Source organism: Hippoglossus stenolepis, chromosome 14 (assembly GCF_022539355.2).
Source record: "Hippoglossus stenolepis isolate QCI-W04-F060 chromosome 14, HSTE1.2, whole genome shotgun sequence".
NCBI lineage: Eukaryota > Metazoa > Chordata > Actinopteri > Pleuronectiformes > Pleuronectidae > Hippoglossus > Hippoglossus stenolepis.
In genome coordinates this window covers 21,655,677-21,669,641 of record NC_061496.1, presented here as the reverse complement: position 1 = coordinate 21,669,641, position 13,965 = coordinate 21,655,677, and the positions used below count along the sequence as shown (strand labels likewise).

At 38.1% G+C, this 13,965-nt stretch overlaps 2 protein-coding genes across 5 annotated transcripts in view; one reads left to right on the top strand and one right to left on the bottom strand.

Annotated features, from left to right (window-relative positions):
* palld (palladin, cytoskeletal associated protein) overlaps positions 1-590 on the bottom strand; it is a 55,248-nt gene extending 54,658 nt beyond the window's left edge. For 2 of the 3 annotated variants that reach the window (XM_035176672.2, XM_035176671.2), the window contains exon 1: positions 407-590. The gene's annotated coding sequence lies outside the window, so the exon portion shown is untranslated. The remainder of the gene's footprint in view (positions 1-406) is intronic. The other variant, XM_035176670.2, reaches the window with a different exon arrangement.
* Positions 591-4,064: 3,474 nt separating this feature from the next.
* On the top strand, positions 4,065-12,260 carry anapc4 (anaphase promoting complex subunit 4). 2 transcript variants are annotated; one of them, XM_035176169.2, is made up of 28 exons: positions 4,065-4,334; positions 5,508-5,623; positions 5,711-5,816; positions 5,911-6,043; positions 6,138-6,212; positions 6,305-6,325; positions 6,418-6,462; positions 6,557-6,641; positions 7,041-7,148; positions 7,259-7,429; positions 7,504-7,568; positions 7,723-7,765; positions 7,941-8,017; positions 8,498-8,598; positions 8,680-8,731; positions 8,836-8,891; positions 9,046-9,092; positions 9,179-9,235; positions 9,351-9,407; positions 9,499-9,592; positions 9,702-9,799; positions 10,199-10,260; positions 10,358-10,393; positions 10,484-10,585; positions 10,666-10,743; positions 10,879-11,028; positions 11,363-11,486; positions 11,705-12,260. In XM_035176169.2, exons 2-28 carry the CDS (start codon positions 5,516-5,518, stop codon positions 11,942-11,944), a joined length of 2,391 nt encoding a protein of 796 aa, XP_035032060.1. In that variant the 5' UTR covers positions 4,065-4,334; positions 5,508-5,515; the 3' UTR covers positions 11,945-12,260. The 2 variants fall into 2 exon arrangements, with proteins under 2 accessions (XP_035032060.1, XP_035032059.1); XM_035176168.2 differs by having other exon boundaries at positions 6,299-6,325.
* The last annotated feature ends 1,705 nt before the right edge of the window (positions 12,261-13,965 follow it).

Genomic DNA, 13,965 nt, shown 5'->3' with positions numbered 1-13,965 from the left:
ACCCAGACAATGTCCCTCAGACATCCCATTGTCTAAAGAGAACATGCACGACGGCACAGAGCTGATTAAATATGAATGTGGAAAATTTGAGACTGATTGACAAAATGTTAATGACTGTCAGCACTGTTACAGTTTCCACTACTTCATATCATGTCCTTGATTTACTAAACCTTCAAATATTTAATATAAACAGACATTTAATTGAGAATTAATCAAATGTGTACTTAAAAACATTACAGCTTCAAAGCTTCACACCATGTTTGGGCTAATGTAGGCTATATGAAGACTATGATTAAAAATGGCTGTCAGGTTACATGAAATTCTAAGTCATATTTTTGCTAATGAATTTGGCACCAAACCATAAAAAGCAGTTGAAAGTATCAACAAGAAGAAATGGAAAACTTACCTTAAACTGGGCTTTTTGTCCAAACTCTCTCTGGGTTTTGTGGTTCCAGGTTTATCGTGTTTATTTAGTAAGAATGAGCCAAGAAAGAAGCTTCTCTTCCTAGAAGAGCAGCCTTATTGGTCAGACGGTCGGCAGGACCTCTCAGGTTCAGGGTCCAATTGCGTACTGTCTCTGCAGTGGCCTGCTGTCCCATCTGTCCCGGTCCCTATCTGCTCACTGTGTGGGGCTATATTTGGCCCCTGGCTCAGGTTTCACAGCCAGAATACTGGCAGGAGGAGAGAGAGTGGTGTGGTAGTCCTGGGGAACAGAAGGTAGCAGTGACATTTTTCACATAAGCAGGATTTAATGAAACACAATAAACAAGGTGTAATATTTGACAACATACACCATTAATATGCACCAATAAACCAGGAGAATTGTTGATGTAACAAAACACAACCCTCAGTGTGCATCTGCCTCACATTAGGGTAATAAAGACACTAAACATCCAGCTGAATAAGTCAGTTATTGGCTGGTTATGGTTCACCCAGTGAAGACGTCTGATATGACACAGTGACATGACGGGAGCTTGTCAGTGTCACTAGCTGAGTTGACCCATGACCCCGGACCACCCACATGTCTGTTCTACCTGTCGCTGAGTTATCTTAAAATGAGCCTGAGAGGATTTAATAATAACTAGAGCTGAGATGAAGGTTCAGCTGTGGGTTTGGTCAAGGTCAATGCCGCCTGTCTACACGGAGCATGTAGAGGTTTGAATAAGTGTTTTTCTCTGCCCAGACAACTAATATTATTTAGTATATCAAAGAAAGATGGTTTAGATTTAGGCCAAAACAGTGGAAAGCCAAAGGGGCCATAAATCATGTTAATTTTAATGATTTAGATTGAAATGCCACTTTTTACAGCATCAAAACCCACTAATATCAAACATGGTGCAGGCCAGCAAATAAGTGGAGATGGGTGGTTGGACTCTGACGACTTTGGTTTCTCCCTTTCCATCCAATTATTTGGATTTTGTTTTAGAATATCTGCCTGTCATTTTCAGTTAGAACTGCTACTGAGTCTGGCTCAATTATTGTTGCGACTATTTATTAATTTTGAAAGAAAAATGTGTGTGTCGCACTGTTGTTGTTTGTATATTTGCTATGTATTGTCAGATCTGAAATCAAAATTGTTGATTTAAAAATAAACCCACTTAGAAAGAAAACTTTATGGCAAACATATGTAATTTACATTATCCCTGCCAGTGTGCATCCGTACGTGATCTATTAAGTCCTTAAAATGTTCCTTAACTCTTGTGCCTCACCAGAGTGTTGTAATTCGTATGAAAACAGAGGCGATAGATGGCCCTCTTGGCTTTCCATAGTCAGACAGGCACAAACAGTCGAAGACCACACAGCCTCACATGGTCTATTTCTAGGCCATCACATTTTGTGCTCTCAGAGTTATTCTGGTTCTTCATCATCAAACTACTGATTACAGCTGAGTGCCAGAGATAAGTTTGGAAGGAATTTCCACTGTAATACCTGTCTACTGTACACTCAGACACACACACACACACACACACACACACACACACACACACCAACACACATTAAAATCATACTCACTTGTCTTCTTACCCCAATTAGCATTAACTATAGTGTAAATGATTCATAACTTTATTATTTAGTTGTGACACTCTGTTTGTGGTTTATGTTAAAATAGAGCTGGAACATTTCCAGCACGTTTATATCACATGTGCACACCACAGCTCTATTTCTTATAGTGTTTAAATATATCGCAGTATGCCTCCGAGTTTCCTCTCTTGATAAACCCATATTAACATGATGGGGAGAAGACATTATCCTGACACACAGTGGAGAAATAGAAAACATCATAGAGATTATTAATTTACTGGTGAATCACCAAGGCCAGGAAGCTGAGTTTTATGTTTCGTATTAACAGTTGTTTAGCAAACACCAGTATCGCTGCACAGACCTATTTCATGGAATATTGAATCTGCAGCATTTATGTTCTTTAACTGTTAGCAAAAATGCTTCAGAGCAAAAGTAGGTACTGTACTTTAAATGTTATTATCACTGGTTTAACCAGTATTTGGTTTGTTTGCTCATGATCATGCCAACAGAGTCATTAAGGACAAGGATTGTTTGTCATCCAAGGAGAACATTTTCTTGGATTTAGATAGTTTCCATTGTACAAGACCAGATAAACACCAAGCACAAAACACAAGCTAACTAAAACAATCACATTAGCTAAAAGCCACAGAAACTAACCTGAGGAACAATCAAGTTATGCAATGGTGAAGGCTAGTTTCCAACTTTCTAAATTAATTAATTAAAAAAATATTGTACCACTACAACCTGACATTATACCCTGTATGATTTGCATCCAACATGGACAGTCTGATGCACCAAATGTGCCCATGCACTAACAAGGCATCTGTTCATTTTGAAGTTGGATTGCCTGCATTGATGCTCTTTGAGTAGAGTGTTTATTACCTTTAAAGGTCACAGTGAGGGTGTATCTTCATCACTATTTGGAAAGACTGTTTGTTACGATGTGTTGAGTCTATAATACGACCGTGCTGGTGGTTACAATGTGAAAATACACCTCTGTGTATCTCATCTCCCTGTGTATAAAGATGGACGACATGACGGCTCCCCAACAGTGAAGCCAAAACAACTGGATCTCGATGTTAGTGGATGGGAGGGGGACAAGAAATTCTAAGTACATGCTAAATTAATGCTAATGATATTTTGGCTTGATTTTTGTGCAGTGAAAGGAAGTGGAGATTTGTTGTCCATATTTATATACAGTCAACAACTACATACAATTAATGAATACAAGAAATATCAGTATTTATATGATAAATGAATAAAACGTTAAGTAAAACATTATAGTATAGTAGTTTGAATGTACTTACCGAGAGTATTTGAATGTTTTTGCATTAAAGTGAACTTGAAGAATTTAAAGCTTTGCATTCCACAAACTTGTAGTAAACAGTCAAATTCTGATTTAAATATCATTTTAGAATATAGGACAAGATGTTGAATATCCCTTGTAAGTTTAAAGGTCTTCTGCACAATTTAAGTTACCAACTACCAGTAGATGTTAGCAGGTGTTAGCGGCCACCAGCGGATGTTAGGGACATAACATCAGTTGTGCCCTTAGCATCATCAAGTGTTTTGGCCTTGTAATAAATGATACAGGCCGAACTTGAGGGTAAACTGAGGCTAAAGGTAAATCTGACTGGCTACTGGCTTGTATGGCAGTTCTATGAAAACCATGTGGCCCTGTGACCACTACAGGATGACTGGATGAAAACACTCGAGATAAACCATGAATTTAACAAGGCTATAGATGTATGATTAGAAATAAAAATAGTAACTAACATTTCTGATGTGGATATTCAGAATAAAACTTTTATAATGAGTAGGTTTATACACAGTGTGACAGTGCTGCATTGTCACTTACTGCTTCGCCAGTGTTCAGCAGCGCCAGCAGCGATCAACATGTTGACTGTCAGAACAATAAACCATCATAAAGTTAATAAACGGTTAGAGAAGCGCCTCAGAAAACCTCGTTCAATCCTGTCATTTGACTAATGTATTAAGGAATTGCGTTTCCTCCCCTGAACAGATTTGTCCTCTCACGACTCCCGTTGCTCAGCAGTGATTGGTCGACGGTATAAACATGGCGCCGTCCGCGTAATTGTGAAAACATCCTGAAGAAAACTTAAATACTTTGCTGGACATACCCGCGTGTGTTTGTCCCCGTTATATGGCCTTACAGTGTGTTGTGGTTATTATCTCTCTGTCGTCCAGCTCGGTGAATGTAGCCGTTAGCTTCTCTCCACATTAGCTTCCTCGGTTTGCTAACTGAGCAGCTAACACTGGTACTGAGGCTCCTCATCTGACATCTCTACCCAGTAAGTGAGAAGGAGTCCGGGCTGATCACCATGGACCGTCAGTGAGCTTGGCTTTACAGCGCTGTGTTGTTTAGTTCGTTATACAGCTTGTATAAACATATTGTTATTATTACAACTATTTAACTGGCTAGTTGCATGTCTTCGTATTCCAGCAAGACAATGTGTGCAGCTTTTGTTCTGGGACCTGAGGGAGACAGCAGACTGTTAGCTGGTACTTAAGGTGACATGAGGCTACTTACCCTCTGGGATTTAATTTACTATAATGTCATGATATTCGTCTGAAAGGGTGCATTACTACCTGTTATCTCCAGGATCATTGTATAATGTTTCAGTAACAGGGTATGTCTCATATCACCCACCACAAGTCAACAGTGAGATGAAAGCAATAGTGTCCTCCATCATCAGTTTTAACAAATTATCTTTTCATATGTGTTTGTCTGCAGGATTGAGCAAAACGAACTAAACAGATGTGCACTAAACTTGGTTGAGGGATGAGGCATTGTCCAGAGAGGAAAATAATCCATTTGATGTTGATCTGGTTCAAAAGTAGAGTCAAGGACTTAACAAAATCACATTCCTAAACATTGCATGATTAAGCATTTTCAACATTTTCTTCATTTTACCTGGAAATTAAGTCTGGAGCATGATGTAAACATTTAGACACATTTATGGTCCAGACATGTCAAGAGTTGATACAATTTAGAGTGAAATTATTATTTCTTCCCTGTAATTTTTGCATTACACAACCTAGACAGATCTTTTGGTACTAGGAGAGGTGTTCAAGTTTTAGGCAGTGATTCATATTTCTCAAATTCCAGATAAATAATTGTGTCTGAAAAAGTGGGTCTAAAAGCCCAAAGTATTCAAAGTTTATGTTGTCCAGACAATAAACTGGCTGTCAAAATATCTTGATTAATTCACTAATAGTTTCAGTCACAAGATAAACAAAAGTATTCAAAATGTCTGATGTACTACTCCGGTGTAAACTCACAAGCAAACGTGCATGTATCGACAGATACTCCACAGTCCTGTCTTCCTCAGGCACCAATCACAGCGATACATTGTCACAGAAGATGATTTCTTAAAGTAAACTTTCTATTAACATGTAATAATCAAAACTGAAAGCTACTGTCTGTTATTCATGTATTTATTGACACTTTTCACATTTTCCAGCTAACAATATGCCTGCCTTCCGCCAAGTGGGCGAGAAGCAGCTTCCTAACCCTGTTCTGTGTATGGCCTGGTCTCCCAGACGGGACCTGATTGCTCTGGCCAACACAACAGGAGAGGTAAAAAAAACTTTCATTTTATTCTAAAATATTTATTCTCATGTTGAGTTTTATGGTTCTAATTTCATGGCTCCAATTTGTCCATAGTTGCTGCTGCATCGTTTGGCCAGTTTCCAGCGTGTTTGGAGTTTACCACCCAGTGAGTATACTGGGAAGGAGATCACTGCTCTCGCCTGGAGACCTGATGGCAAAAGTAAGGAATGACTACTTACATTGCTTCTTTTTGGATTGCTGATTGATGTGATCTTGAGGTTGTTTTACTTTGATCCTCTCGTATGTCTCCTCAGTATTGGCCTTCAGCCTCGGAGACACCAAGCAGGTGGTCCTGTGTGGTGTGGAGAAAGCAGAGATTCTACATGTGTTTCCGATGCAGAACCCTGTGACCTGCATGCACTGGATGGAGGTGACGGAGGAGAGCAGGTATGTGTAAGGCACCGGGATCAAACTAGAGGAACAAAGGACTTTTCATTTTCAAGAATAATGTGAATTATTGGTCTTTTTTTATGTGTTTCAGTGCTCTCAGCTCCTTTTACAATTCAGAAGATGAATCCAAACTTTTCCTTCCCAAATTACCAGCACTCCCCAAGAGGTAACGTAGCATTATTTACATGTCAGATTTTAATAAAGCAAATCGTGGATTGACTAAATATAATGTTTGGACTTTTGTTTTGCCAGCTATAGCACAACATCAAAGATCTTCAGGTGAGACAGAATTTTGATAATATATCAATCCTATATTAGTTATGTAATGTATGTTTTGATTGTTTCTGAGTTTTTATTTATCTGTGTTACAGTGAAGAAAAGTCAGATGAAATAATGAATCTTCTGGGAGAAGTCAGGTACATTAAACTTAATATTTAATTAGCACACAAACATTTTTTACCTTTTTAGCATCTTATAATTATTTCACTTCTCCATTTTGTTTGTGTGCAGACTGAATGTACTTGTTCTCGGGGGAGAAGATGGCTTCGTGGAGCTTTATGCCTATGGGATGTATAAGATTGCCACTTTAACTGGAGTAAGTCTCACTCATTCTTAAGAGTTGTCTTTTACATCCTCTGAAAGACTTGGATAAATTAGACTGATGAATTATTATTATTATTATATTATAATTATATAATGTAAATATATTTCTCATCAGTGATGGTTTGATCACACGATTAAACATCTTTACATAAAAATTTAGCATTAAATATCACTGTATTGTAGAATCCGTACTAGTCTGAAAAACATAAACATATGTTTCACAAAAGTTTCGTAATTCACAAAACAGTTTTAATGGATAAAAGGTTTTAGATTATAATTCTGAAGCTGAAAACAGTGATGAATTGTACCTGTAAAATAAAAAAAGTCTATATTAGATTAGAATGATATTAAAATTGTGTATTAAATCTTAAATTTGACTTGTGCTTTATAGGTATCCGGAATGTGTCGCAGCCTGAGTCTGTCCAGTGATCTCAAGTCTCTCTCTGTCATCACAGAGGTCAGATCTGATGAGAACAACCCAACGATCTGCTACATTCAGGTAATATGCATGAAGTGTCTTCATTTTCCATTTCCTGTGAACTGTATTTTTTTTCTTCATGCCTTAATCTACACTCTTGCATGCCCTTTTATTTTACATTTGTCTTCCAGCTGGACACAGGGTTGTTGTCCGACTGTCTGCCTGAGGTCACCAGGATGGCGCGCAAGTTCACCCACATCTCCACGCTCCTTCAGTACCTGCATCTCTCACTCACATGTATGTGTGAAGCCTGGGAGGACATCCTTATGCAGATGGACCTTCGACTCACTAAGTTTGTCCAGGTCAGTAGTCGTAGGTTGTTGATCAAATTGGTTAACTTAAGAGAGATGCGACAATTTGTCTTCTATTTTTAAAGGAGAAAAACACAAGCACCCAGGTTCAAGATGAGTTTCTGGAGCTTTTGCTGTGGGGACAATCAAGGTGAGAAAAGATCTATTTCTACTGTTAGTATTTGTGTATTATGATGTCATGAATTATCTGGTGGCACCATATCTTGGAATAATTCAACTCTAAAGCAAAAAAGTTTTAGCTCTATGAAAAACTCATGCAACATTTGCGCTCTGCGTCCCTGTAGCCCAGAACTACAGGCTCTCCTCATGAACCAGCTGACTGTCAAGGTGAGAGAAAGAAATTGTGTACAATTCACGCATCTGGTGGAACTTAAGGTTTCCTCCTAATGTTTTTATTTTTTATTTTTTTTAGAGATAATTTCTGATGTTGTGTCACAGATGCATTTGGTGGTAAAGCTGAAAATCCCACCTCATTTGTTTATTTTTTCCATTTCCCTCATAGGGCCTAAAGAAGCTTGGCCATTCCATCGAGTCCTCTTACTCCAGCATCCAGAAGCTAGTCATCAGCCACCTGCAGAGGTATTTTCAGCTTTTCTCTCTCCTCAGTAGAAGCTATGGATTTTTACTGATGCAAAGGTCGTAAAAGCTAATTTGATACCAATATATCAGCCGACGTATATATTATTAAAAGAAATTGGTAATTTCTGAGATGTCTTTATCAAACCATTATGACAAAGAAAATTGAGGCTTTATAGTTTTCAGTTTAACCATAAACTAAATTCGAAATGAATATGAAATTATAAGAATTTATAGAACTTAATTCAAATAAAAAAACTACAAACTAGAAAATAACCTAGTTTGACTTATGTAAATGCACATATTTTCTGAATCATTTGTTGTGTAAAATAAAAGTTGTTATATCACAAAAAATATACGCAGATACCCATATGGCTGTGAAAGGCTCTTATTGGCTGATAAATCGGTCCGGATCTATTCCTCAGTGCTGCTGCAGCCTGAGTGTCTCTCATGTAAACTCTTCCTCCCTTTCACTCACTGCAGTGGCTCTGAGGCTCTGTTGTATCACCTCAGTGAGGTGAAAGGCATGTCCCTATGGAAGCAGAAGTTTGAGCCCCTCGGTCTGGATTCAGCAGCTATAGAAGGTACCATTTCTCTAACCTGCACCATGAAGAGAAATTCAGCTTTTTACCATCCAGAGCCACATGCGTGATTTGTGTTTTCAGGTGCGATCACGGCAGTGGGGTCCTTCTCTCTGAAAGCCAACGAACTTCTGCAGTGAGTTAGAAAATTTCAGAAACCTTTTTAATCTTGTTCTTTGGATAATGTTTATGTTATTTCAATGCTTACTGTATAATCACTGCTTTTATTATGTAATTCAGGGTGATTGACAAGAGTATGAAAAACTTCAAAGCCTTTTTTCGGTGGCTGTACGTAGGTAAGAAGTTTGTCTGTAGAGTTTGACTTGTGGTTTTTGATACAGAGACAAATATCATCGTGAGCACTCAATGTAATAGTTTGTAATAACCCATGTATTCCCTCTGAATTACTGTGTCTATGCTCAAACACTTTTTGTTTCATTTTTTACGCAGCTATGCTGAGAATGTGCGAGGAGCATGTTCCACCAGAGCTTAACAAGGTGAGGACGTTTCCAAGAGAAAGATTTGTGATTTTTATTTTTTAACGTGTCGATTTACATTTTTAACAAGTTGATTTATCCATTAGATGACTCAGAAGGACATCGCCTTCGTTGCTGACTTCCTGTCTGAGCATTTCAGTGAGGTGAGACCAGCATAACAGCACTATACAGACAATCAAATACATTTGTATTATATTTATAGCATTGCTTGTTGAGTTTGTTGTTAGCATTGAGTTCAATTTCTCCCTGGTGTAACAGAATGAAGAACTGTTTGATCGCAAAGGAAAGTACTTCAATGTGGAACGAGTTGGTCAGGTAAGTGTTTTTTGTTTTGTGCTGTTTGGAGTATTTTTGAATGGAGCTGCCATCTTTAATTCCTGTATCTCTTTCATACGCACATGTACAGTACCTGAAAGATGAGGATGAGGACCTCGTGTCTCCGCCCAACAACAAGGGAAACCAGTGGTTGAAGTTTTTGCAGGAGAGTACGCACCTGAAAGGTAATAGAAATAGTGAATAAACAATGTGTAATTTGATTCTACATTGTGGAACAAGGTAAAAATGCAACCCTCATGACTAACAGATAACATGTTTGACGGTTTTGTTTAGAGAGCCCGTTGCTGTTCCCTTCATATCCACAAAAGTCTTTGCACTTTGTCAAGAGGATGATGGAGAATGTGATTGAACAGTGTTTACAGAAACCTGCTGTGAGTTTTCACTGATTCATATCTCTTTTTTTCTAACCATCAGAATTAAGCATGTAGTTAAAAAGGTCAAGGGCGTGATACATTCATGGCCCAGTTAACTGTCCTCTTCATTATACTAGATGTATGAGCATTTAGGAGATCGGCTATGTTCAATCTCTGAGGGAATTACAGGATCTAAAATGAGGCTTTAAGACAGACTTTGCAGCATTTTGTATATCCTTTTGCCACAACACAGCTTTTTGGTCAAGACCAGTAAATATAATGTTTTGGTAATTCTCTCTCATTGAATAAAACATGACTGAACTTTCTTTTTGTGTTTCTGACGATTTACATGTATTCTTTAGAGGTGCTTAGTAAAAATTATTCTTTCATTTGACATTTTGCTTTGTTCGTATCTAGGAAGTAATTGGGAAATCGGTAAAACAGGCTCTGCTTTTGCCGCTGTACACTGTCCCAGAGAGGTACGATCTGATGTCTCTGTTAAAAATGTATTATTTTGAAATACGACTCAGTTATTGTCAAGTTGTATTCACTTGTTCATGTCCTTTGTCTTTGTAGCTCAAACACCCCACGACTTTTTGAACTCCCCTCTTTGTACGTAAAAACACAAACATCCTAGAGTTTGACAATAATCTGAAACTGTAAAATAACTGTTTGTATTAATGATTTTCTGTTGTTTTACAGATGGAACGACAAGAAGGCCAAAATGCATTATGTTGTCTTCAGCATGCCAGACATTTCACCCTGCAAGCTCTACCTGTTACGGAAAGGAACAGACCCAAACAGGTACATTTCTGTCATTACATCTGTTTTTCTTTGTGTGTGTAATTTATCTGTTTTCAACGATACTTGTCTTCCTTGCGCAGACATATTCCCAATAGTGTCATGTCGATTGACCTCAGCCACCATCTTGACAGTGCGGATGATGCTAACGCTGCAGCCCAGTGAGTTCCTCTCATGACGTTCTTACCATTCAATTTGTGAAACAGACCTAAACGCCACCAAACTCCTCGACTGGTGAAGATGTTTCAGCCATAGTGTCTTTGATTTTCTTTTTAAAGGTCTCATTTTGTTTACAGCTGCCTAGATGCTCGTTTCTATGACGATGAGATGCTAACTGTAGTCTTGCAAGGAGCAGAAGGAGACAACAGTCGACGTTTCCTGGCTCAGCTGCCTCTTGCTTCCACACTGAGCTGTGAGACGGAGTTCAGCTGGGAGCCGAACCTGAGGTGTGTGTGTGTCTGTGTGTGTTATTAGTGATATCTCCCTAACTCTCACCATTCTGAAAATACAATAATAAGTACATCTGTTGTTTCTCAGTTTAATAGAATACTAATTTATAATAATCAATAATAAACATAGAAAATATTGAAAAACGACCTATCTTGCAATGTTAAATGTCCAGTAGTTTTTGTGTAATCCTGCTGACTAACAAACGCAGATGAAAACCTCCATGGCGGAGGTAATAGAATGTTGCCCACTTGCTAAATATAGAATCTAGCAGCTAAACAGCAGAGACAGGGCCTAACTTTAAAACATTGCTTATGTCACCTTTGTTGTCAGGTTGGATCAGCAGAGCAGTAACATCCCGTGTCAAGGCTTAGTGTTGGGGAATCAGTGGCGTGAACTGGAGAGCATGAAGGCTCAATTTGTAGCTGTCAATGGAATCCGCAAAGTAGCCTGTGTGGTAAGTCACATTTATATCTAGTACTTTCCAGTGTATTTTTAGTGCCTGCCCTGGGGATTAGAATGTGGGATATTATGTGTGAATGATTTGTACTCGGTTAGGGTTCAGATGATCCATTTCCAATGCTCTCAAACTTCTCTGACAGCAGAGTCATGATGGTGAATGAATGTAGTGGACTGCTTTCATTTTTATAACATTTATTTTTTCTTTCCTGGCAGCTGAGTGCCAATCTGAGGCACATTCGTGTTTTTGAGATGGATGTAGAAGATGAGGATGAGGAGGGAGCCGATTCACAGAACGCCACTGCCGACCAGGATGGACTGGAAACTACCATGAACAGCGAGGGGCAGGGAGAGGAGAGAGTGGAGGCTGAAGGTGAAGCCAAACAGGGTGGAGGAGATGGGTTTCAAAAAACTGAGGAACGTCTGGAGTCCGAAGAAGCCCTGGAACTCTCTTAAGACTGAGACACCGGAAGGAGCAATATAACAAAGGACTTGGCTCCATCTTTTGTTTTTGTTTGTTTTTTTGAAAAATATGTTTGTATTAGAAAATAAACAGGATTGTGTTTATATTTGTTGGATTGTTTATTATGGCTCAATGCTGGCGACAGGCAGTGGCAGAAGGCGTTATGTTTTCAGATTGTCAGTCCATCCCATGCTTGTGAACAAGATATCTCAAGAACACCTTGAGAGTATTTCTTCAAGAATGAACTGCTTAGAATTTGGTGTTCAAAGATGACTGTTACCTAATAAACACGTTTTTTGGTCTTGTGAATGGAACATCTCAGAAAAACTGTGAGGGAATTTCTTTAAATTTAATACAAAGGTTCAGTTGGACTCAGACAGTGAATAGAATTTCGTGGTCAAAGGTCAAGGAGATCTCATGAATCCTGCACTGGTTTGCTGAGTCATACACAGTCACCACAATCACAATTCTAGTTTTTCTGATTAATTTTGAATTTAGTGTACATTTTTAAACTGCACCAACACTGTTGCTATTAGTTAATTCATAAAATTAAAAAATAGTTATAAATGGATAATAAATAGAATAGATACATTAATGGATATTTAAATATATTTTGGTTGTGGCGTTTTGTAGCAAACATTTAATGCTGCAAGCAACAAGGACCATCACACCTTCGTGCATGTCAGAAGTTGATGGAGATGCTGTGTCATTATCTTAGAAACACTATTCAGAACCTTTATGATCTTTGGATTCTGCATGAAGGAGCAGACTGTTGTATGAATGGATCATGCACATGTTGGTGGTGCACATGGATTCTACTGTCTAAAATAATAATGCTTTGGAGAACAAGATGCAGTATAACATTTCAATTAAGTGACAACTGAAAAGGCCCAAAAATACTTCAGAGCTACAGGGAACTAACAATATCAGAAATCGCAAGTCTATTTTAGTGCAGACTGATAAATCTCTTTTCTCATTTAAAACTACTTATTACAATACACGATCCAGTTACTACATCACCTTCGATAACCTCTATCCTCGCACTAATGTTGGAAGGACTGGGCTCAGGTGTCATGCACCTTTTTAATGGATTGAGCTGCAACTTGCTAAAAGAGAACATATTACTCTGACTTTAGCTTCTCTTCACTGATTTCCATTACATTTTAGAAGTAATTATAAGATTTTATTGCTGACTTTTAAGGTACTACCTGGACTTGAACCTTCAGATCTTTTGACACTATGTCTCCAGTTGTAAACTGAGGTCCTCAGCGAAGGCCCAACTCAATAAACCAAAGGTCACCAGACCTTTTGTGTCAGGCTCCCACTGTGTGGAACAATCTCCCTGAGGAAATCAGTCTGGCAAACTCCTTATCCCCTTTTAAATCTTAAAGACACATTTTTATAGGTGTGCTTTCTCCTAGTTCTGATTGAACAGACTATTTTAATCATTTCACAATGTTTTTATTTATCTTATATATATCTTTTCTCATCTGTAACATTGTTATTTCTTTATCTGTGCTCTAATGCTGTGTGTTCTTCAAATTGCATTTTTAACTTGTAAAGCACCTTGTAACTGTGTTTTGAAAGGTTCTATATAAATAAAGCTTATTATTATGTTTAATATATTTATTATTATTATCATCATTGTTATATTTCCTTCAGCTGCAGTCTGACATTCCCCTTAGTGAAATCAAATCTTTGTTATCTGATGTTTTTCATGATTCTTCATTTTTATAATCAAGTCATAGTTGTGTTACTTTTATTTATACTCCTTGTTGTGTTCATTTGCTGATTGTGAATGTTTCCTGTTCTCAGGTCTCTCGTGGAAAAAGATAGAACATCACAGTGGGACAGCCTCATAAAGATAATGATTAAATAAATAGAATAAACAAATAGTCTTTACACATGTATGAACTATTTAGGTTTGGTACCGAAACCGGATCTGTAAATACCGAATGGAGATCTGTGCACGCGCAAATAGGTGTTGGTTACGTGCTGGCTCCCGACACTGAGC